At 32.1% G+C, this 25,800-nt stretch overlaps 1 protein-coding gene across 5 annotated transcripts in view; it reads left to right on the forward strand.

Annotated features, from left to right (window-relative positions):
* The window catches only part of CSMD3 (CUB and Sushi multiple domains 3), a 1,092,836-nt gene that overhangs the window by 742,933 nt on the left and 324,103 nt on the right, over nucleotides 1–25,800 (forward strand). For all 5 annotated transcript variants that reach the window (XM_088798979.1, XM_088798980.1, XM_088798981.1 and 2 more), the window contains one exon: nucleotides 16,283–16,452. In XM_088798979.1, coding sequence (XP_088655105.1) covers nucleotides 16,283–16,452 — 170 coding nt within the window. The remainder of the gene's footprint in view (nucleotides 1–16,282; nucleotides 16,453–25,800) is intronic.

The following is a 25,800-nucleotide window of genomic DNA, read 5'->3' on the forward strand; positions in this document are numbered from 1 at the left end:
TGACCTAAAACCCATGCCATCTGTCGTCGTACTTCTTAGGTTTGTTATCATCCTGTGGGAAAAGGGATACAGGGAGAAGGCATGCTGATCTTGTGTTTCTGTTTGTGTGACGAATAAACTGAATCCATTTGGACTTGCTGTCACCTTCCCAGCAAAATCTACGGAGGAATGACGAGCCAACTATCATCTGCAGTAGTGACCTCTGTGGCTTTTCTAGCCATCACACTGCTACTGAGGGATTGATCGACCACTTGATAATGACAGCCATTAGAACAGTGTTCTGAATGCAAGCATTCAATACATGCCTACAGTTTACTTGTCTTACAGAGTAGGAATTCTGTGTAGTGGGAAGAGAAAAATATATGCAACAGGTATTTTCAAGCTATGTACGTTGATGTATATTTCAATATCTTTCAAACAGGAACAAGACATCTAAAAATGCCCACATTATACATGAGAATAAGATGACACAATAATATATATTATTTGTTGAATGTATACTGGGTACATGGCTCTATTCCAAATCCATTGCACGTACTAACTTATTTAATCTTCATGAGAGCACAGAAGTCGGTACTATAGCCTCATTTCGTAGATACAGATACATGAGATGAAGTAACTTGCTTGACATCACCTAGGTAGAGCCCAGATAAGAACTCAAGTATTCCAACTCTAGGCTCACATTTAATTACTGTGTTATATTGTGCTTCCGGTTAACACACGTTGTTATCAAACATTACCATTTCAATGGTGGTCCATGGTCACTCTTTGTGGAAATGTCTACTTCTCAAAATTAAGGGGAGAATGGGATTATTTTCTTTCTTTATTCCAAAGATAGTAAGTTGCTAATGCATTCCAGTAAAAATAAAACTGATACTTATTTCACATCAATATTCACATATACAGACATAGTATTTTCACTGTTCCTTTCATACTTTGTTTATAGTAAGTAGCTCCAGTGTCCCTAGGGGCAACAGATATATGCCAACAGACTGCCCCAGAATACCAGCACTTTTTCTCATACAGCTCATAGTACATAGGTTACAATTTTGGCTTTCTTTAAGAGCCGCATTTGGTGACAACCTATTATAGATTTTGTAAATAGTAGTTACATTATTAGGAACATTTTATGACAGACATATTCTGTATCTTGTCCAAAGGGATTATAAAAATATTTTATTTAAACCTTTTTGCTTCGGGTGCAGGTACTTTTCTGCACGCTTCTAGGTACCAGTTACTATGCTATCTTAACTATCTGAAAAGATCAACAAACTCTCAATTAAAATGTGCAGGTTCAGTAATTTTACAGCTACTTCTATGAACATTTAAAAAGGCACTTAAGGAGATGTATTTAGGTTTTATTGGTAGGTTAACTCTTACAAATATAAACCTATATTTGTTCACCTTTTGTCAAATACTATATACTGTCATGGTTCAAAGCTCTTAAATTAATTCCATCTAGTATGGGTTCTGACAGTTCAAGTTCATGTGTTTTATGATAGCATTCGGTATGCTGCATTTTGCATGATAAAAAAGGTTTTACCACTTTTAAATTTCAGCTTAAAATTTGTTCAGACTATACATTTTTTTTTTAAATTTAATTTGTTGTGGGTCATTACAAAGCACAGTATTTTTTTAGAAGTCAAAACATAATTCAAGAGAACTTTAAAGTGATAAAAATTGTGGTCATTGAAATTATTAATAAATCATATATTTGTAATGTATTTTATAGAGTAGCAAGCTTTGAAGTTTTACCTGAATTCTACGCTCTACAAAGCTTAAACACACCTCTTCAAATAATAACCTGTCAGTTCTCAAACGGCAACATAAAAATCTCACAATATTTGTGTAATATTATTTTAGTATGTTGTTTTTTTTGGTCTTTTAAAGAAATTTAAGACATTAAGTAATTTTCTACATAAGTTAGAAAGCCCTTAATTGGAAAAAAAAATAGTATAGCTAAATTTAGTTTTTGTGTTCTAGCCTTATCACTTTAATTGAGAATATATATATATATATATATATATATATATATATATATATATACTGTGAATGACCATTAGCAGATTAATTCAGTATAATATTAGGCTCTAAAGGACTATTTTCAGTTTTTATTCAATTTTTAAATTCCAATTAATTATCAATACAGCCCAATTTGCATTACATTTTGGTCCCGCCAATTAGTGCTACGTGGTCTATAATTCTGATTACACAATATATTATAGCTAATATTTGAACAAATTTGGGACTGCAATTAGAGAAAGGCAGCATTACTACTATGATGGCTATTACTACTACTACTGGTACTACTACTGCTGCTACTACTGTTGCTGCTGCTACTACCACTTGTAATTTATTGAGTAATTACTTTATACAGAGCCTGGTTCTAGAGAATTAAAATTTCTAATTTCTAATTCTAACTACTCTGTTTCCCCGAAAATAAGACCTAGCCAGACCATCAGCTCTGATGTGTCTTTTGGAGCACAAATTAATATAAGACCTGGTCTTATTTTACATATGTATATATGACTGGGTCTTATTTTAATATAAGACCTGGTCTAATATAATGTAACATAATATAATATAATACCGGGTCTTATATTAACTTTTGTTCCAAAAGATGCATTAGAGCTGATGGTCCAGCTAGGTCTTATTTTTGGGGAAACACGGTAGTATAACAGAGATTTTACTTAAGTCACTGATAAAGAAACTGAGACAGAAGGTTAAGTAAGATGCCAAAAGTCACTTGGCTTGTAAGTGGCAAAGATGGACTTTGAAGCCAGGAAAGTCTGAGTCCAAAAGGCATTCTCTTTATGTACAGAGTGGTCATGTGAAGGGACGACTTGGGTGATCAGTGTATCAAGCCTGAAAGGATAGCATTGACATGGTGAAGTTCCCTAATTCAGAACCAGACTGAAGGATGTGAACTCAATTTGTGAAGCCCTCTCAGTGGATTTACACATGCCATGCAAAATTGATTATATAAACATATTTATTGGAAGAGGGATATATTTTATTCCAGTGATCACAATAATTATAATCATTATCATGTTTCCTGAAATCAGGTTTCCATGGATACCAAATCAGTAATTAAAAGGTTGCTTGGTGACATAAGAGTCTAGGCAAAATGAGAAACAGTTTTGAAATCTTGAATGATATTTCTTCTATGCCATGATGGAGCTTCCAATCCCACCCCACCCCCACCCCCCACCCCCCACCCGCCCCAGACACTGCCTCCTCCCAACACGCATACACACACACAGCAACAAACAGCTTAGAGCGAACCTAATGCTTCCATTACAGAGCTCTTGTTTATCTATTCCATAGACAGTTAAATTCTTTGTTTTAGAATTTCATTTTCAGACTTACAGTTAACCATTTACTTCTAAAATATTCTATTTCAAACTAAGAGCTATACCAAGTTAGAAATTAAAAATATTTGTAGTTTAAATCTTATTTCCTGTATGCTTGCTAGGTACTGTCACAGGGATTGGAATTTGAGTGTTTTAAAAACCTCTTAAGAACCAATTTAGTACACAAGTGTTACCTTTTACATATGCCTGCTAATTCATTTTCAGATGCTTATGTTAAAGTTTCTGAAATACTCTACTGTTATTCTCATGGTTCAGCATAAAAATTAGAGCTGTTGAGTTAATTTATTTCCTAAATTTATCCATTAGAGATTGGGATAATTAAAAATGTAAAGAGGGAAACATCTCCATTCACATTTACTGTGGTTAAAAGTAACAATTGACCTTTCAAAATACATATTTTAAAGTTTGTACCTCGTTTGAGAAGAATATAAAACCTAATTTAAGATTAATGCGTTAATGGATTATTTTAACTAATACAGATTTACTGCGTATCCAATTAAAAAAATCTACTCTGGGCAGAGCACTCTGCTGGGCAATTAGAATATAGTGTTCCAGGTCAGTGATGAGTTCCCTGACTTTAGAGAACTAACTGTCTAAAGAATATAGGAACAGGTAAACAGGCATTTTTAACAGAGTATTATGAATTATATGAAACAGGAGAGGCTTCCCAGAGGTGATGATCTCTAATTGAGACTAAGGGATGAGTAGGAATTAGTTACATGAGGGATGGGGGTAGGATGTGTGTGAATGGGAGAGATAATATTATATGGATGGGCAATGGTTTCGACAAAAGCCCAGTGTCGAGAAAAAAAATACCTTTGCGGTATTAAAGTATTGACAAGCTATTTGGCTGCTGTTCACTGAGATAGGGAACAAAGAGGACACGGAAAGCTGGACTGGGAAGATCAAGTAAATACCTTCTGCTTGGGAATTCCATCTGCTTGTCATGTGGACATGTGATGATATGTGGTGCACAGAGGGATATATAAATCTGGAGCTGGATAAAGAGAACTAGACTGGAGATATAGATTTCGGGGTCAGATTTTTTTAAGTTTAGTTTTCAATTATAGTTGACATACAATATTATATTCATTTCAGGTGTATAAGATAGTGATTAGACATGTATATATCTTGTCACGACACAATCACTTTGATAGATCTAGTACCCATCTGACAGTATACATAGGAATTATCAAATTATTGACTACTGTGTTTCCCCGAAAATAAGACCTAGCCAGACCATCAGCTCTAATGTGTCTTTTGGAACAAAAATTAATATAAGACCCGGTATTTTATTTTATTTTATTTTATATTATATTATATTATATTATATTATATTATATTATATTAGACCCCGTCTTATATTACATTAAAATAATACCAGGTCTTATATTAATTTTTACTCCAAAAGACTCATTAGAGCTGATGGTCCGGCTAGGTCTTATTTTCGGGGAAACATGGTATATTCCTTATGCTGTACTTTACCTCCCCATGACTATTTTTATAAATGGCAATTTGTAAAATTAATCCCTTTCACCTTTTTCACTCATCTCCCCAATTCCTTAATCTATCCACCATCAATTTGTTCTTTGTATTTATGAGTTTGTCTTTTTTGTTCATTTATTTTGTTTTTTAGATTCCACATGTAACTGAAATCATATGGTACCTCTCTTTCTCTGTCTGACTTATTTTACTTGGCATAATACCCTCTAAGTCCATCCATGTTGTCACAAATGGCAAGATTTCATTCTATGGCTGAGTAATATTCTATTGTTCTATATGTATCAAGTCTTTTTATTGATTTGTCTATCGATGGACACTTAGGTTGCTTCCATATCTTGACTACTCTGAATAATACTGCAATGAACATAGAGGTGCATATGTCTTTTCATATTAGTGTTTTCAATTTCTTTGGATAAATACTCTGGAGTAGAATTGCTGGATCATCTAGTTTTTTAAAAATTTTTTGAGAAACCTCCATACTGTTTTCCATAGTGGCTACAACCAGTGAACAATCCTACCAATAGTGCACAAGGGTTCCCTTTCCTCTACATCCTCACAAACACAAGTTGTTTGTGAATTTATGCATAATGGCCATTCTGACAGGTGTGAGGTACTATTTCATTGTGTTTTTAATTTGCATTTCCCTGATGATTAGTAATGTTGAGCATCTTTTCATATCTATTGGCCGTCTGTGTATCCTCTTTGGAGAAATGTCTATTTAGGTCCTCTGCCCATTTTTTTCTTTTTTAAATCATATTTGTGTGTCTGTATATGTGTGTGTGTGTGTGTGTGTGTGTGTGTATGTGTGTGTGTGTGCGCATGTGTGTGTTAAGTTGTATGAGTCCCTTATACATTTTGGATATTAACACCTTATTAGATTTATTATTGGCAAATATCTTCTCCCATTCAGTAGGTTGTCTTTTTGTTTTGTTGATGGTTTCCTTTGCTGTGCAAGAGCTTTTTAGTTTGATTTAGTCCCATTTATTATTTTTTCTTTTGTTTTCTTTGCCTGAGGAGACACATCCAAAAAAGTATTGCAAAGAGTGATATAAAAGAATTTACTGCTGATGTTTTTTTTCTAGTTTATTGGTTACAGGTCTTACATTTAAGTATTTAACCCATTTTGAGTTTATTCTTGTATATGATGAAAGAAAGTGGTCTAGTTTCATTTTTTTGCATGTACCTGTCCAGTTTACCAACATTATTTATAAAGAGACCGTCTTTATCCCATTGCCTATTCTTGCCTACTTTGTCATAGATTAATTGACCATATAAGCATGGATTTATTTCTGGGCTATCTTTTCTGTCCCATTGACCTATGTGTCTGTTTCTATGCCAGTGTCATGATGTTCTGATTACTATAGCCTTGCAGTATAGTTTGATATCAGGTAGTATGATAGCTTCAACTTTATTATTCTTTCTCAAGATTGCTTTGGCTATTTGTGTTTTTTGTTTGTTTGTTTGTTTTTGTGGTACCATGCAAATTTGAGGATTATGTGTTATAATTCTGTGAAAAAATGCCATTGGTATTTTATTAGGGATTGCGTTGAATCTGTCTATTTCTTTGAGTACTATGGATATTTTAATGATGTTAATTCTTCCTCTCCGTGAGCACAATATACGTTTCCATTTATTAGTATCTTCAATTTCTTCGGTGTCTTGTAGTGTTCTGAGTACAGGTCCTTTATTTCCTTGGTTAAATTTATTCCTAGGTATGTTATTTTTGATTCAATTGTAAATGGGATTGTTTTCTTGTTTTCTCTTCCTGATAGTTCTTGGTGTATAAAAATGCAACTGATTTCTGAATATTGATTTTATATGCTGCTATATTTGATCTTATATATTAGTTCTAATCATTTTGGGGGGGATTACTTAGGTGTTTCTATATATAATGTCATGTTATCTGCAACTAATAATAATTTAACTACTTCCTTTACAATTTGGATGCCTTTTATTTCTTTTCCTTGTCCAATTGCTGTGGCAAGGACTTCCAGTACTATGCTGAATGAAAGTGGTATAAGTGGACATTCTTGTCTTGCTCCTGATCTTAAAGAAAAAGCTTTGGCTTTTGAAAATCCTACTTAGCCTCCATCTTTGTCCTATTATAATAGAAATACTTCCAAATATTTTAAAATTCACAACTAACCAATGTGGATAAATTGATCAATCAATCAACCACGAGCGTCAACAAAAATACCCTTGCTTCAAACCTGTCACTCTTGGCTATCTTTGTATCAATCTACATGCCTTTACAGCCTATATTATTAAAGACATTGGCTTATTTTATTTCTTCCCATCCTCTTATTATCCAAAGCTGTGAACTCTTAGTATTCATCTTAATTGAACTCTCTCTGACATTTGACACTAATGACAATTATTTTCTTGAAACTTTTCCCTCCCTACTCTTCCATGATACCACTTTCTTTGAATGCTCCTTTTACCTTCCACTTAAATTCAAATGCTCCATGAATTCTGGTCTTCATTTGCTTTTCTTCTCATTCCATGTGTGCTCTGGATAAATCCTTTGCCTGTTGCTTGAAATAGCAATTCTATGACTACACATATGACTAGCTGATATCCCACGGGCATCCTAAATTCAACATGTGCAAAAATAAGTTCATCAAACATACTCAAAGCCACTCCTCTTTATGTCTTTTCTACCTTTCCCTCTCTTTCCCCCAACCCACATCCAACTAGTTTCCAAGTCCTAAAACTTTTACTTTCAATCTCCTCTTTCTCCGTCACTTTAATTCAGTCTCTCGCCATCTCCTGTTTGACACACTACAATAATTTTCTCTAGGTTTTCCTCCCCCTAGGAACCCAGGGCTATTATCCATTCACCACAGAGCCACCCTAATGGGTTTCCCAAATCTGTTCATCTATTTCTTTTCTTAGAACTCTTCAAGGGATGTTCAATGCCTGCATGATAAAGTCTGAAATTCTTAGAATAGTTTATGAGATACTGGTTCTTCTAATCATTGATTCTTCTAATCAGTCTGGTTTACTCATTCATCATTTCATTCTAGCAGTCCCCTCTGCCTGGAATTTCTTCTTTGTACATTTTGATTACCTATGGATCCACTTCTTTGACTCAGGTCAAGGATAAACTATGCCATAAAATCTTCCCTGACATTGTCTTACTGCTCTTCTAAAATGCATTATTTCCTCATTATTGCCATCTCAGGTAATTGCACAAAATTGTATCACACTGCAGATTACACATTGGTGCACACATCAGTTTCCATGTTTGTCTCTCTTCTAGATTACATATTACATAAAGGACAAGAACCTTAGTTTTAAAACCTAACATAGTACCTAACATAGGTGTATCCATAGGTGTTATTGTTAATATTTTTAATGAGTAAATAAACTTAGCACAGTGGATTCTCAATAGCTGTTTATGGAAGGAAGGAAGCGTGACAGGACAACGTCAAGTAACAGGAAAATGATCATGTTTTTTGACAGAAAATTTCACATTTGATTTAAAAAAGATTGGAACTTATTATCTACAATTATGATTACAGTTCACAGAAGAATAGTTCTGCATGGCAATAATGATTACCATGAATTTTCAAGGTAAAAAATTAATATAGAAAATGTATTAAACTGAATTTTTAAGGAGAAAAATAAATCCCAAACTAAATTCTTCCAGTGAAAAAAAGTTTTAAAAAATGCTTAATTTGTAAGTAACTTTAATAAGAACTAGTTTTCACTTGGATGCATGTATTCATTGTTTTGGAGAGCTGGAAGGAGACAGACAGTTAAGTATCAGTGTTGTCTAACAACAAAGGGAAGGAAAAACCAGACTTTATACAAACTAATATTTATGAATTCTCATATTTTCAATAGTGGAGTAAAGAAAGTAATATACCTCTCTATCTTTTAATTTCCACCCACTTCTGAGACTCCAACCATTGTTCAAGTACCTAATCGAGAAGAAAAAAAAAAAATGACAAAAAAATTTCTAAAGAACAATGTGTTATTAATACTGCCAAGTAATAAAAGCATATTAGAATGTCTCCTAAATATATTCAATCTTAACACATTTTATCAAATTTCATGAATTTTTAGATGATGCTTTCAAAAAATGTTACCATTTCTGAAATTGGTATGTATCTCACACTCAATGGCTATTGTAGATTACTGTCAACATTGTTGCTTTCTTGGAAACAGATAAAATAATGATGCCTGTTACAATCAGTGGTCTCTTAATTTGATGAAATACAACAGAAATTAGATTTGAAACATAAGGGCTCAATTGGCTGAAAAAAATTACTGGAAAAAATAGGTAACTTCACATATGTGATAGAAAGAAATGGTTGATGTGCGTTTGACAGTCTGCACCCATCCCCACCTCCTGTATGAACACTATCACATATTATCATCATTTTTCCACTGGTAATAATTAAATTTATAGAAAATTATATTTAATGTTATACCTTACTTGACTTAGCATACCATATGTTTAGGTTTGAAAAAATTTTTAAGTTTTTTTGAATAATACAAGTCAAGTTTATTTTAACTGTTTTATAAAACAATTTAAAAATAACCTGTGGTGCTGTCAGCATAGCGTAAAAGAAAAGATTCAATTGAAATGCAAATTCTTAAAAATAACTGCAAACTTCACTGATTATAGACATTTTTCAAATTTTCCAGGCAAATTACTGGAAAGAATTTTACCAGTTTATCTGAAAATATATGACTGTATGTAAACAATAGATGCTACCAGATTTTCTTACCCCTGTAATGGAGATTAATGATGCATGGGCTGGGCTGTTTTTCAGCAAGTAAGAAAAAAATTAAAATTAAATGGCTATTTCGGCTCCCGTGCATTCCTCACTGTAGCAATGACTCTTATCACTAGATTCCAGTATACATATCTCCTCTATTCCAATCCAACTAAGGCCACATTTATCAACATATTATTTTCAACTCAGCAAAGAGTTTCATATTGGTAACTGAAATATATTTCTTAATCTGTTTGTTTAAATAAAATTATGTTCTATGAACAGGATTTCTTTTTCACAAAATAAAGGCATCATAAACAGTATGTGGATTGGGGATTGCATAGAAAATATTTATAGTCTATAAAGAGTATTGAAGGCCTATTTGTCAAAAATATTTCCCTAATTGCTATATTATGTAATGTTTTCATATTATTAATTCCTATGATTTAAAAATGGCCTCCTGTTCAAATCAGAGAATGTACATATCATCACCTATCAATATTTTAACATTGATTATTTGGTAGGAAATCCACATTAATAAACTTAGGCTTTAAAAGTTAACGATATCAGTTATCAAAAATATAAAGCTCATTCTAGACCAAAGCATGAGGGAAACAGGTGCTAGGCTCATATTAAGGTAGGAAAAATGTGTTGACCTCACTTCTAGAAAACATTGCAACCTCTGAACCCTGAAGCAATAGTTACCTGACTCAAAATCTCAAAAAGAAAAAAATTTTCATGAATGTAACTCATTCAATCTTCTCTGTTCTTCATCTTCTGCAACCAACGTTCTAAGCCTTAAAGATGGAAGTATTTGCCCACCACAAGAACAACAAGCCTGTTACATCTAATGACACCTCCTCATACACACCTAAGAAAAAACACTTTTTTTTTTCCTACCATACCAGATAAACAACAGCAGAAACCCTCATCCTAAGGGGCCACTAGCTCAACCGTGCACAAATCGAGCTTCTACCACAATGGGTCTTTTCAATTCCCAGAAGGTGTCTCAACTCCCTCTGCCCCCACAATAATGTTCTCAGAAATGTTCCTCTTGTTTGGAATACTCTTTCCCCCAACCTGCCTTCTCACATCACTCTTAATTTACTAATTTCAGTCCATCAGAGATGTATTGACTTCACTTTGAACAGGTCAGTACTTCAAGATATATGTTTTCATAGACTATAGTCTTCCCTCGGTATCCGCAGAGGATTGGTTCTGGAAACCAAAATCCATGGATGCTGAAGTTTCTTCTATTAAAATGATGTAGTATTTGAACATAACCTATGCACATCCTCTTTTATACTTTAAATCATCTCTAGATAACTTACAATAGTTAATACAATGTAAGTGCTATGTCAATAGTAATACTGTATTGTTTAGGAAATAATGACAAATAAAACAAATGAACCCTGTACATGTTCAATACAGGTTCAACCATCATAGACCTAACTACATACATGGCACATGTCGGTCAGGAAAAATATAACTCCCCCCCTCCCCAAGGATTTTCAATAAGGGGTTGGTTGAATGTATGGATATGGAACCAGTGGATAGAGAGGACCAACTGTATATGCTTATTTTAATGATTATATAGTAACATGTCTTTTCTGCTGGAAAGTAAGTTCTGTGGGGTTTCAACATTGTAACACCCATGCCCAGTATTTATTAAATAAATCAATTTGTTTTTCCAGTTTAAAGCATACCATTAATTCCCTGTAAATGCTTTAAATATCTTAGTATTCATTCTTTACCAAGGTACCCTGTTAAGCAAATATACTATTTGTTTTATATTACCATGACCCAATAGCTTTATTTTTATTATGACACATGTTCCCCATACATATGTTACTTCATATATGAAATTTGTTACAGCACCTGCCTGAAAACCCCAGCAATTCCCTGATGTAGTGAGTCACAGATTTATGTTTATTTATAGACAGCTGTATACTATGTCATGATGGCTGAGAAATGATGGCTGTTTTTCCGTTCACCTTTTGCTTGATCTCTAGGACTTCCTTTACTCAAACTCCTCTTTTTCATGTAGTTGATTTTCTTTATATAACTGGTATCTTCCTAGGACCAGCTAACCATCTTTCTCTCTTGGGCTAGCTGATCTGTTACTAGGTATTTTTTTTTTTTCCAGTTAATTTTTAACATACCTTGAGAATATTCAATCACAGTTTGACAATATTCATATTTTTTCGTTTTTTAAGTATGCTTTGTGTAAAGTTTTTGTCATATTCATGTCATATACAATGAAAATTTGGGTCTATGGTATTTTCCCTGGACATTCATGGACATTGCAGCCATAACTTCGTTTGCGAGAATTATCCCTGATACTTCCATATGACATTATTTCATTTATTTCATATGCCATTACTGCCACTTGATGCTGGAAAGAACCATAACAGTATAATTCCACATCATGTGGTTTTCTTCTTTATTTGGGTCCTAAAATCACATACCTTGGGACTACAGGTAGTGCTACATGCAGAAAAAACAGCATGTACAAAGGCCCAGAGTGTGATACTGGAGCAAAGGACCAGTAGTTCAGGATAGCTGAATTTTAAGGACCACAGGAGAGGATGGTGGGTAAAAGCTAGAAAATTAGACTGGGTTCACATAATAAATTACTATAAATGGCCTGTGTGACAGTCCATGGACTATGACTTGCGAATGGTGAGTACATTTTAGGTAGAAAGTTCAAGAGCAGATTTGCTTTTGGAAAATATTATCTCAGGTTATTACACAACAGAGATAGAAGCATGTTCATTGCTCAACTTGGGCATATGTCAAACTGTGCAAATTTTTTTGTTAATTCAACATTAGGTCTTGTTCAGTTCCAGTTAGCAAACAAGACTGCTGTAGTTCAAGTGCAGAAAGAGCTTATATAAGGCCAAAGTTAGTGCTATATGTATTGGGTACTGGGAAACCAGCGTTTGGTATATTTTAAAATCAAATGTAAAATCAAGGATGAGATTCTATGTAAAAATGAATTATTTATTAATCACCTAGCTCCTAGAGTTTGGTTTTGTGGCTAAATAAGTTCCTCCTAAACTTATTGTTAGTAGAGAATTTTATTTTATTAAAATCCTTATTGAGTATAGATGGTGCATTACAGAATTGTGCACTTGAAACCTGTGTAACTTTACTAAACATTGTCATCCCAAATAAAAAAAAAATAAAAAGAAGAAAGAAATTTGTTTATTTTCCTGTATATATAAATAAAACATTATAAACATTTTCTTTTTTTTTAATGTTTCAAGATCTTTCTTTCAAATGAGATAATCATTCTGGACATTAATCATTATATATAATAGAGTACAGATTTATAAATTATATATTGGGTCAATGTGTCCTGACCTCCATGATATAACCCAGCCCACAAAAACTAATCCTCTTAATTTTTAATAGAATATTTTAAAAATAGTATGTGCAGGTTAAGGTATAAAGAAAAAAGTGACCTTGCATACCCGTTTATCTGGGATAGTCTCAATGTGCACCTGTTGTACAGGGTAATTGTCAATAGTGCCTCCTGTAACACTAGAAAAGTATTTTAATCTAAAAAAGAAATGTTTACCCTTTTAACGCCATGGGCAATGACAGGTGTAAATCCCAGTGTAACTCCCGGCTCTGATACACACTCTTTATTTGATGTCAGCAAGAAAGCTCACTTAGGTGTCTTCTTCTTTTAAACTGGAGAAAATAGGTTTTACCTTGCAAAGTTGTTGTGAAGAGTAAATGCAAAGTTGGCTTCCTGGGTGTGAAACCCACATAGATTCACAGGGCTCCATGCTATGAATATCCCCATGCATGGTTGGGTGCTCTACTAGTCTCTTGAAATTTTTAATACATTTTCAACAAGGGGCAGTGCTTTTCCACTTTGCACTGGTCCCCACAATTTATATTCAGCCCTGATCAATTAAATGAGAAAGGTGCTAATTTAATGTAATGTTCCCTTAATTCTTCCATGCTGGTTTAAGTCCTGGTTTTATTTCACCAAGTAGAAATTCATTTATATACATTTTAAATCAACTGAAATATTAACATGTAACAAAAGCAAGTTATTTTTCCTATAAAAGCAAATCTTTAAATTATACAGTATGAACCCAATAATGTTTATAGCAGAAGGTACTGACCACCTGCTCAAATGTTGAGCACTTAACAATAAATTATTAGTATATCTTAAAGAGAAATTGAAGTAACATTTTACTGAGCAAAAACTCAGTTTACGCAAGTTGCTGAAATAATTTTAATAATCGTAAGTGATTCTCCAAAATTAGGAGGAGTCCTCTGGCTTTTCACACATAAATGCCTCTCTACATCTGGATAGTCACACTGGGACAATATAAATATCCTAAACTCTTTTTCTGTGTATATGACCTGATGCTACCATTAGTATTTATACTTAAAATATTCAAATGATAGCTTTATTATATTGAGCTGTTGTTGTATATCAGCACTTTAATAATGCTTTGTATTTATTATCATTATATATTTTCGTCTCTATCTCTCTCTGTCTCTGTCTCTGTCTCTGTCTCTGTCTCTGTCTCTCTCTCTCTCTCTCTCTCTCTCTCTCTCTCTCACTCTCACACACACACACACACACACACACACACACACACAAACACACCAAAAAAACCCTCTGAGAAGGGCATTGTTATTTCCATTGTAATAACAATATGGAGGCTTAAGAGAGCCTAAGTAACTTGGCAAAGCTTTATAGACAGAAGATAGAGCTTAATTTTGAAAACTAAACCTCTGAATGTTGAAGCCTGAACTCTTAATCAGTATTTCAGTATTTTGCAAGCTGGCATCCAAAACATATTGTCAGAACTCTATGATTCTGTACATAATTTAAAACCGTTTGTTTTCTCTAATAAGTAATTGAACTGATAAAAATATATTTGCATTCTGGATCATCTGTCTGATCTAATACATTTGTCTTCATGCCCCTGCAAGCACACCTAGGTTCTAACAAGCCAGTGAGAAGGAAATGAGGCCGATTTACACCATAAACAATTCTTTCCCACTAAGTGAAGGATGCATGGTGTCATGTTATAATATACAGATGACAATTTCTCAGCTGTTCTGAGAAGGATAAGATGAGGGAGAATCGAATCATTATGCAGCATAGTGTAATTAAAGGCATAGCAAACTCCAAAGCCTGTACTCCAGCAGCTGGCTCTTTATCCACATTGCCAAGGGTAATTTAATTCCAGGAAAACAAAATCTTATGCCACATTAGATACACGTTGCTATTTTTAATTTTATTGTTTGGGGGTTCTGTTCGTGTATTTGTAAACTTGCTTTGGTATTATAATTATCTGCAGCTAAAAGCGAAAGGACATAACTATTTTTATGTTTGAACATATTTAAGTAACATTAGAATAATTTAAATCAGTATTGGGAGTCTGTAAGGTTTTGTTTTGTTTCTTTTACTTTAAATGAACTTGGAGGAACTCTATTGGGTGATGCTTCTTCACGTATCTGATTGAGTTTTAGCATTACATTGTTAGCTTTTATCATTATTTTGCACTATTTGATATTACACTGACTACTCGATCTTGATCATTTTCAGATCCTCCTTAGGCTTTTTTTCTTTTGCCTTATTGTTGTTAATGTTGAATCATTTTAAAGGTAAAACAATTATTATCCTTCACCTTGTTGTATACTTTCTACAAGTGTTCCCATGAATCTTTATTTTAAAAATTTTATTTTTGGAAAATAATGACTTGCTTTATTTTCTGTTAGGTTAAACCTTTGAAAAATATAACTCTCCCTGGCTAATGGTACAATAATATGAAGCAAGTTATTAGATAAGCTAGAAACCTGAATTCGTTGAATTTCTGATATCTAAGTAGCATGTTTGGGTATTATAAGGGCTTGTTTGATATTGCCATATTGCTACAAGAATTTTAAGTAATACACTGAAATTAAATTTGAAAGTAAATAAGAAATTTATAATTCTCTCTTAAGTGGTTAGATACTTACACAAATTTTGCAAAATGAGTCCTGGAGAGTCAGTAGTACCATATACTGATTATGAGAATACCTGAATCTACATATTAGGTCTTTTAAACTGAGAAAGGTGATACGATTTCTGAAGATGCCCAATTTGTAATGATCATTGGTTAGAGGGTTTTACTTATTGTATCAGTTTCAAAGGCAATGTAGTAATTATTTCCCTTTTTGTTACTGAAGTTCGTGGATCAGGGGAATGCTGACTATTGGGAGAAAAAAGGATCAAATTAAAAAAAAAAAGTGAAACAAAGATTCAATACGAATCATTATAAAATAAAATGACTTTTTTACTTTTTTTGGGTATTATACATTTAAAATAATAAATTAATCAGAGATCTAGAAACTTAAAATATATCCTGAAAATCTTTTGCTCTCATCCTTTTCCACACTATCTTTTCATGGGGTTGGGGGAGAATACAGAAACTATTGTATATCTCCATCTCTGTACAAGTGTCTATTCGTGGGCAACAGTTTTTCCCATATATTGTTTCAGAGGTAACGGATCATCTACAACACACAGACATTCTGTACATTATTTTCCTATTAGGCTCTAGTTAAAATAAAATGCATTTACACTTCCATACGTTATATTACCCAAATATGATAATTCTTTCTATTAAACTGTACTTCAATATTTTGTTTTACCTGCAGCTGAATGTGGTGCATCTGCAACAAATAATGAAGGAATTTTGCTCTCTCCAAATTATCCACTCAACTATGAAAACAACCATGAATGCATTTATAGTATTCAGGTTCAAGCAGGAAAGGGAATCAATATTTCAGCCAGAACATTTCATTTAGCACAAGGAGATGTTCTTAAGGTAGGTGAAATGAGACATACTTGTTTTGTGATCATGTTTAGTCATTAAGTATACATTTATATATATATATATATATAAAATATATATATACCTGTATACATATATATGTGTATGTTTATATAATCAACCATAAGCTAATTCTACCATTCATAGATTCACTAATTATACATTATTTTTCATTTTTGTATTATTTTCATTGAGATAAAAGGTGTTTTTTTTCAATGTTTATTTCTAATGTGTATTTTTTTAATTTTCTGATGCATACATTTTAATGTTTCAGTAACACCAAAATAAGAACACTTTCACTCCAAACATCTTATATTCAATGAATCATTTATATGTAAATCATAATTAACACATGAATGGTCATTTCGTTAAGAAATACAGTAACAATTGGGTTTTATTTTGATGTCTACTAAGTAACTTATTTATCTTTGTTGATACATGGATAATTCTTTGCATTTATGATTGCAAAAAAATTCATATTTCATGAATACATAAAACTAAAAAACTCAATATTTGTAATTTATTTAAGAAAAGATTAACTTTGTTAAGAAACATTGAGTGTAAAATTTATGAATTTGTTTTAAAAGTTTGAAATAATCAAATGTCCTGTTTTTTAAAAGATATAATTTTAGGTGAGTAAATATTTCCATAATTGCTGATTCATATTTTGCAAAGTAAGGTATTGGGAAATACAGTTTATATACATTATTAGAATAAAAATAAACAGTTGTATAAAATCACATTTAAATAAATAATCACATACATTATTCCTAAATTATGAGATTTATTTTAAGCCAGTAAGACATTCAACATAATTCTGTTTTCATAAGTCTTGAAAAAAAATTCTGATATCTCAGGTTGGCAGGGGATTCTTGTTTAAGCAGTGATTTTAGATCATTGGTTATTTACTGCTTTTAAAAGAGTATTGTTTTAATAATAATTGAAGGTTCTCTAACACAAAGAGTTCTGCATGCCTGTCCGATTTGTATAGATACGGGAAAGATTTCCTGCAGTACACCAAGATGTATACAATTTTAGTATTAATTTAGATCTATTCCTATTTTTTTTGCACTTTTCTCCATCAGGCTAACTACAGGGAAAACATTATCAAGACATAGATCAGAAGGGTAATCACAGCCACTAATCTATATCACACAAACAACAATAATAAACATGTATTTATGTACTAAAGTTAGAAACTGCTTCCCCTAAAATATTTATCTACTCTCTCTCTATGATGCTTGAAATATAACCATTACTTTCCCATAATGAATGATGGTTATTATTTGGAAAATTAACTTGGAATAATAAGTGACATTTTTTAAAAATAAAATAGTCCCAGTGTGTTCCTCAGAATGCTGTCTGACTAATGTCATATGTACTTATTTGGAGTAAGATTACATGCACTTGTGATCTGTGTGACCTTAAGGAAGGGCAGGACCTCGTAATAAGAGACAATGTGATGGGATGTGTTGATGAGAGAGAAAGGTTAAAAAAAAACAAAGAAAACTCAATTTAATGCACTGTAGTGGATTTCATTAAACAATGATTTTCTTTCATTAATGAAAGCGTAAAGTTTATATTCCCAACAGTTTTTAAGGTGTGTTTTTTTTGTAATTTTCCTAGAATAAATATGTTTCCCAAAGTTAAAAAGATTCTAAATATTACAATGGAAACACCAATTCAGTTATCCCCTTACTACTCGTTTTGCCTGGGATGTATTCTATATTATTACTTTAAAATAACTTTAACAAGTCACTACTTAGAGACAGTTTGAGATGGACTCTTACACTCCAGGTTTTTCTTCTTCATGGTTTGTTTTCTTCTTCATCAGTGTAAGATGTAAGATGTTTAAATGTTACCTTAATCCTTCCATTAATCCCAGGGACAAGTATTAGCTCCAAGAAACCTACTGACACAGGCACAGTGGGTCATGCACAAGCAGACTGATGCACCCTCCAAAGCAAAAAGGAAAAATTCTCACATTGTTGAGTCCGGAGTCCTCTTAGCATGAAAGGTCATTTTCCTACATGCAAACTAGTCCATGAGAGCCCATCCCTATCCCCAGCACTTTCTGATATGAAACCTGGTAGAATCAGTTCTCTTCTTCCATTCAGACTAGGAAATAAGAAGAAATAAGTAAAACAAATAGTCCATTATAGAACCCTCTCCACCCTGACTGAAAGAATTTAAAATCATTGCTTATGTAGTAAGATTGACTACATTCTCTTGTAATCTTTATGAGTATAGGATTCGGAAAGTTTATTTTTGTGTTTGGTTTCATTTACTATATAGCATCACTGTTTGGATTCTAATAAAAACAGAAACGACAACAACAATAAAAAAAGAAAAAAATACTGTATTTATATCTAAACACACACACACACACACACACACACACACACACACACACACAAACACCTTTCCTCTCTGAGAGTTAACAATGTAGGCTGACGCTCACTCACCCACTCACTCTTTCCCTTCTTCTTCTTTCCATAAAGGACTTGAGTTATTTATAACCACACTAGTAAAATTTATATCAAGTGTAGACATCATGTGACTCTTCTATGCAGTTTATTCCTGGCACCACTACCAGGTTTTCTGATTCATTAGAACTGGGGAAAGCTGTTTCTGTAGGTCTGCACCTACAATTATGGATTTTTATAAAGCTCTCCAGATTGTCTGATGACCAGCAGGTTTGGGAATTATGAGTATTCCTTCTTTAGTCACTTTTTTTCAATGGGCAAGCATAATGAACTTCCTAGGCCCTTACTCAAAATACGTAATTTCATTAATTATTTTAATTTACATTTATATAATAGGAGATGTTTATTATATCTAGGTTCTTAACAAGCAACAATGAATAAGTCCCATTGTCAGCCTGATAGGACAAAAGCTGAATGCCAATCAGAAATACTATTCCTGTTTTTGTCGCTGTGTTTAGCAAACACAAAATTCAAGGCAATCTTTTTTACCACAGTCAGTATTGTGTAGTTTCAAGACTTGTTTCTTACTCTGCATGTAGACTAAATCAATGATCATGGAGGACAGCCAGTCAAATTACTCAAAATTGATTTTGGGAGTCCAAAAGAAAGGCTTAGAATGATTGATATCATATTTATGAAAATTTAGATAGTTGAAGGACTTGATTAATAACATTATTTTAGAGGTACAATAAGAAGGTTATTAATGTGTTGTTGTTTTCTAAGATGTATTATTCTCAAGATCTTTGTCTGTCCTATGTGAGTCTTTGGGAATGATACATGTAAGAGCCTATTATTATATTTTCAGTAATTTTGTGAGCTGGTTGTTATACATAGCCATTATTAAAAATCGAATTATATTACAATTACATTACCATTAAATGACATTAAAAATAAAGGTAATAAATACAACTTTTCATTTTCTAATTATTTTACTGTTTTTACTGTTAACTGTGCTTTTTAGGTTAGTTATGCATATTGTATCTCTGTGGTAGAAATACTTTGTCAGAGTGTGTATCTTTTCCCAACTGGGAATTTAATGATGTTACATTGATAGCTTGATCTTATTCACAGTAAGGATATTTACATGGTAGAAATTGGCTGTGTGCAAATCCACACTTGGTTTATTGTTTTGTTCATAACCTATGCTTAAGTAGAAATGGGTTGTGTCTGTAGCCATCATATTGTGAATAGCACAAAAAATTGAGAAAATATATTTTCTAGTATTTGAAAACTATTCAGCTTATCAAAGAAGTTGCTCATATCATTTACAAACCAGTGAAGCTTTGATATAACTTTGTTTTTGATATTTCACTTCATCTTGTTAAGGTAAAAAAATCAAGTGATATTCATTTAGGAACAACACTTATTTGTCAGTTGCAATTATAAGTTGCAGATTAAAAAGTTTGGCAAAAAAACACTGAAAGTATTCTGGAGGAATCAGTTAGCTCTATGGAATTTACAATAGCAAATATAATATGTTTTATTACTATTTGTAAATTGCATGCTACACATTCATTAAATCAGGGATTCTCAAACAAGTCTATGGGACAAATTGGGCCTGACACCTGTTTCTGTAAATAAAAGTTTATTGGGAGAAAGCCATGTTCATTCATTTAAGTATTGTTTATGGCTGTTTTTGTGCTACAATGACAGGACTGAGCAGTTGTAACAGAGATGTTATGTCCCCAACAGCCTAAAATATTTACTATTTAATCCTTTTCCAAAAAAGTTTGTCAACCTCTGTTTAAGTCAATAAAAGTTATTGTTAAAAAAAGATATGAATATATACATTGCCCAATTTTGTTCGTTTCAGAGCTGATTGTGAAATATTTTCCAGCACAGCAGTAAGCTCATATGTCCAACCATATTTCTATCAACTCTGCTGTTGTTTACTACTAATTCATTGTCATCTTTCCTCCCCAAAGCACTCTCTAAATATTAATTAGTATAAAGTGCTGTGTTAAGCCTCATAAAGCCATTCATTCTCTCCCATACTGAAGATCACAGAAGTGAAATGATTTGTGACAGGCCATATAGCTTTAATGGTATAGCTGGGGCTTCAGCTTTGTTACATAACCACAGAGCTAATGCCCCTGAAAAGCTGACCCTTCATCGTGCCCTCAACTCCCTCACTAAAACGTACTTGCTTTTATAATTGAGGACACATTATATAGCTGTTTCAAAGACATAAACATTTCAGTACAAACAAAAGTTCTCTGCTATGTTTCACTTTATTTTTGGAGAGAACCTAATAAGGTTTAGAATAAAATCCTTTCTGATTAACCATTGTAAAATATACTATTGTTTCATTCAAACTTTGACATCTTACCTTGTTAGAAAAACGTATTTAAATTTCCAAATTAACCTATAAAACAAATGAACAAAAATGAAAATTCCGGTATCCATGAGCAGTAATAATTTAAAGGTTTGTATGATTGTACATAGGTACATGTGTAACTTTTTTCTTTTTATTTTGTATGTACTTTCTGTTCTTGGGTTTAGATAGCACCTTACTTGCTAATTCATTTGAGAAATGACTGAGAATATGCCTTTTAATCATATATTATAAAATCAACAACAGTTTTGAGTGTTAATAAGCAGTTCTTCATAACAAGGTTTGACCTTTCAGATCCAGAAGGGTCTGTTCGCCATAACTAATTTCAAGCCTTGATCAATAACAAAAGGTTTAATAATTGAATCATGGCAATATTAAGTTCTGATCTGTTCTAGTGTTAGACTACCAGGCAAATTGCAACCTTTTAACAAATTAGAGTCCTACCAACGAGTTTCATTAACGTTATTAAAAGCTCTCAATGCCTTTCATGATATTAATTCTTAAGTCAACTTGAAATTCTACATTTGACATAAAAACAAGTCATTACTTGAAATAGATGTTAAGTAATTAAGAATATTTCTGTGAGGAACACCAAGAGTTCTTTCCTGTCCAACTAAAAAGTGTAATATTATACAGTTATCTTATTCTTTTATATTATAGCTTTCTAAGTTCTTAAAATATAGATATTGATTAAGACATATGCTGAAAATAATAATAATAATAATAATAATAATAATAATATTTACTATTGAAAAAGGAAAAGGGAAAAGAAAAGAAAATAGTTCCACAAAATAAAATATCCTTAAACATCCTGATTTTAATGAGTATAGAAATATGAGAAATAACAATCTCAAATAAAAGTTCCATATAGTTCTGATGAGACACAATAGTCACGCTGTACAGAAAATTTACTTTTCAATGAAACATGCATATTTTTTGTTTTTTTTCTCTTATTTGTGTGCTTATATTCATATTTACTTCAAAAGTGATTTTTTTGGCTTCACAGCTTTGTCCTATATGACGTTATACATTGCCTATATGCTACCATATGTATTTGAATATATTTGAAGGATTTTATTTACAAGTTCAATAGTATTGAGTTGATTATTACTATGAAACTCTTCTCTTTTTGAAGCCTTCCTAATTAATACTTGCTTTTCATTAGATTTAATGATTTTGTACATGCTTCTGAAATTCACAGTTGAATGATCATGCTTCATTTTATTTTGATTATTATGATAGTGGTGCTTCTATACTATTTGTTTTCTACCTTCTGACTCTACATTGTTAAATAAACTGTAGTGAATATTGATGCTTAATTAGATCCCCCAGCTGGACTTAGGATAATTTTTGTTCGTTTGTTTGTTTATTTGTTTTAGTATTAGCTCTTCGTTCCTTTTCGTTCAGGGATTATTCTTAAAATTATTTCTTAAACTTTATTTAAAGGAAGACAATACAAATATGTCTCTCTTATAACAGACAACATTGGATTTTTTTTTCTTTCTTCCTTTGGGTAAAAATGACGTCTTATTTTTTGTTTTTAAATCTTAGTCCCAGCACCTAACATAATGCATGGAAATAAACATGTGTTGAATTATTTTGTTAGTTTTTACATTGTTATATATCGAAATGATTTATATGTATGGAATAAAGTAATGGTTTCTGCTATCATTAACCTTTTTTTTCATTATCACTGAAAATTTGAGAAAAAAAATTATCGCTGAAAATTTGAGAAAAAAAATTATCGCTGAAAATTTGAGAAAACAAGTTAGGAGAGATTAGGAGAGACTTAAAAAATAATAAAAACAAATTTCAACAACCAGTTTTTATTTACTCAGTTATATCAAGTAGTTGTTTAGTTTATATTTTCCTTTTTATTTGGCTATTTTTGAAAGACAGATTTCTCACAATATATCCACACAAGAAAGCAGAACTAGTTGAATCCAAGAACACTTATTTATATTTAAAACATAGGAATCGAGTTACATGTTAGTGAGAAGTGAAGGAAATAAAAGGAAAATATTCTTTGACAACAATTAACCACAAAAAAGATCCACTAGATCTGCTATTTAAATAATTTGGTTGTGAATGTGTAGCTCTAATTATAGGATTTATAAACTATATCAGATGTAATCATAAAACAAGTATATTCAGAAGTACACTTCTGAGAATATTGAACATTTGAAACTCATAGACACAAAAGTTGTTTTCTGATAAGCAATGTTTTCTTGTGTCTGATTTATCCCTGATTAATGTTTTTTCTTAAGTGAAGAGTTGAATTATATGTAATCAAACAAACAAAAAAAAATTCCTGAGCTAACAAACCTCAACATTTGGTTCAGTCTTTTGAAGACAAATAAATTCTTACTGAAATCTAAAGCAGAAACTTATTTGTACAATAACTTATTTGTTAAGTTATTCTAACTTGTTAGATTCCACCACAGGTTCAAGGTATTCCAGTATAATTTTAGAAATTTGTTCATACATACAGCTCTCTAGCTAGTACTCCAATATTTTTTAAATAGTCAGCACACATTTTTTTTTTTTTTTCTGACAGAAAGACCTTTAATAAAATGTGACCAGGAAGATGTTTGCTATTATCAATTCAATAAACATGTTTGCTTGAGTTTAAGAGTCTCACTTCCTCTCTTTCTCCCTCTTATTTTCCCACCCTCTCTGTTGCAATACAAGTAAATAAGGTGGTGGAGCATAAAGGGGGCATATGAGGCTGAGATTCCCTCAGAGAAAGAGCAGGAAGGGCCTGGGTATTGGAGATTTAGGAATTTCTGTGCAGAAAAAGTAATGGGTAATGTGGTTAGAAGAGGTCCTGAACAAAAACTATATTTGTAGAACATGTTAAATAAAACTGTTATTGTTAAATGAAATCTTTATTGTCTTTGTAACATTTGAACTTGTATCAATAAAAAGATTGTGTAAAACTATAAATAGCTAAAGATAAATAAGCACATACTTAAGGTACTTCCATAACCAGAGGGAAGAAAGACCAAGTTAAATACATAATAACAGGTGCTATTCATTAAATTTGAACTATGAAAGTGTTAAAAGATATATTTGAAAATATTTTTTTTAAGTTTTAAGAAATCTTAAGATAATTCAATGAGAGAGAGAGAGAGAGAGAGAGAGAGAGAGAGAAAGAGAGAGAGAATTTCTAGAATTTGGCCAATGATTTTAAAATTTAGGATTTTATTAGGAGACCTAAAAAGAGATTAGTCACTGCTGAAAATGTAGTTGTTAGAGTGGAAATCGAGTAGAAGATTATTTATAATACAGAAGAAAAATAAATTTCAGAAGAGAAAATACAAGAGAATTGCAATACAGCTTTGGAGACTGAATATGCAAATAACAGGCATTCCAGGTGGAAAGTAAAAAGGTCAAAAAGACAGGGGAATAATTAAATAAAAACTCAAGAACATTTCCCTGAGTTGAAGAAAATCTTGACTCTGTAGATACAAAAGTCTCCTTATTTCATTTGAATAATGTAGATAGAAATATGGTGAAATTTTCCAATTCATTTTATTAAATTAAACAACATGAAATTCTGATAATTTGAAAGGAAAAAAACAGAAAATTATACAGGATTTTTTATAAGTTATAGAAAACTTTCTAAATAGCTTATTAAATTAAATATATCATGCAGCTTATTAAAAATATATCATGCAGATTAAAAATAATAATAATGAATTGCATTGTGTACCACCTAGAAATCATCTCTGAGGTGACATGAGTGTTATGAATACCACTTCACTTTTGGGAAACACTAGTGCCATGGCAAGATCACTGGATTAGGAGTTCAGTGATATAATTTTTACTCTAATGTCAGGTTGGAAGTAAGTAAGTAAATTTCAGTCAAGACAAGTGAAGTTGAGCAGAATTTCTCAGCTTTTTCTATTCATTATTACTCACCTAACGAGCCCCTAAGCCCCAACTCCATGAAATTAAGAACTATGGAATAAGACTTGTTAAATACAGCTGATCTTTGTGGGACCATGAATCATTGTGATATCTAAGGCTTCATGACCCTCAAGAAACAATTTTCATCCTGTTGTGGTAATAACTACTGCATTGAAACTGCATGCCTTAGGGAAACAAGAATGGTAATGTGCATTGCTGGTAAACCTTCAGTTTAATTACTGTACACATTTTGGAAAATAATCTGGAGATCTATGAACATTTGAATCCAGAAATGGCATATTTTGAAAACTATCTCATTGAAATCCAAGTGCTAAAAAATAAGAGGTTATATATAAAAAGTTGATTTTAGCATTACTTTTAGTGGCAAACAACTCAAGTTCATTAATATGGGAATGATACTCGCAAGTTGTGGTAATGTCACTGTATGAAATACTACACAGCGCTCAAACAGAAGACTATACCTACTGCCCTGAAGAGATGTCTGTAATGCATTGGTAAAAGAAAAGCAAATTAGAGTGCAATGGGAAATTGCACCTTCAGAATGAGAATGAGGGAGAGATGTTTGGGAGCTTATCAGTTTTGCTTTTG

The sequence above is a fragment of the Rhinolophus sinicus genome, chromosome 6, assembly GCF_057876585.1.
Source record: "Rhinolophus sinicus isolate RSI-liver-muscle chromosome 6, RSI-T2T, whole genome shotgun sequence".
Classification (NCBI taxonomy): Eukaryota; Metazoa; Chordata; class Mammalia; order Chiroptera; family Rhinolophidae; genus Rhinolophus; species Rhinolophus sinicus.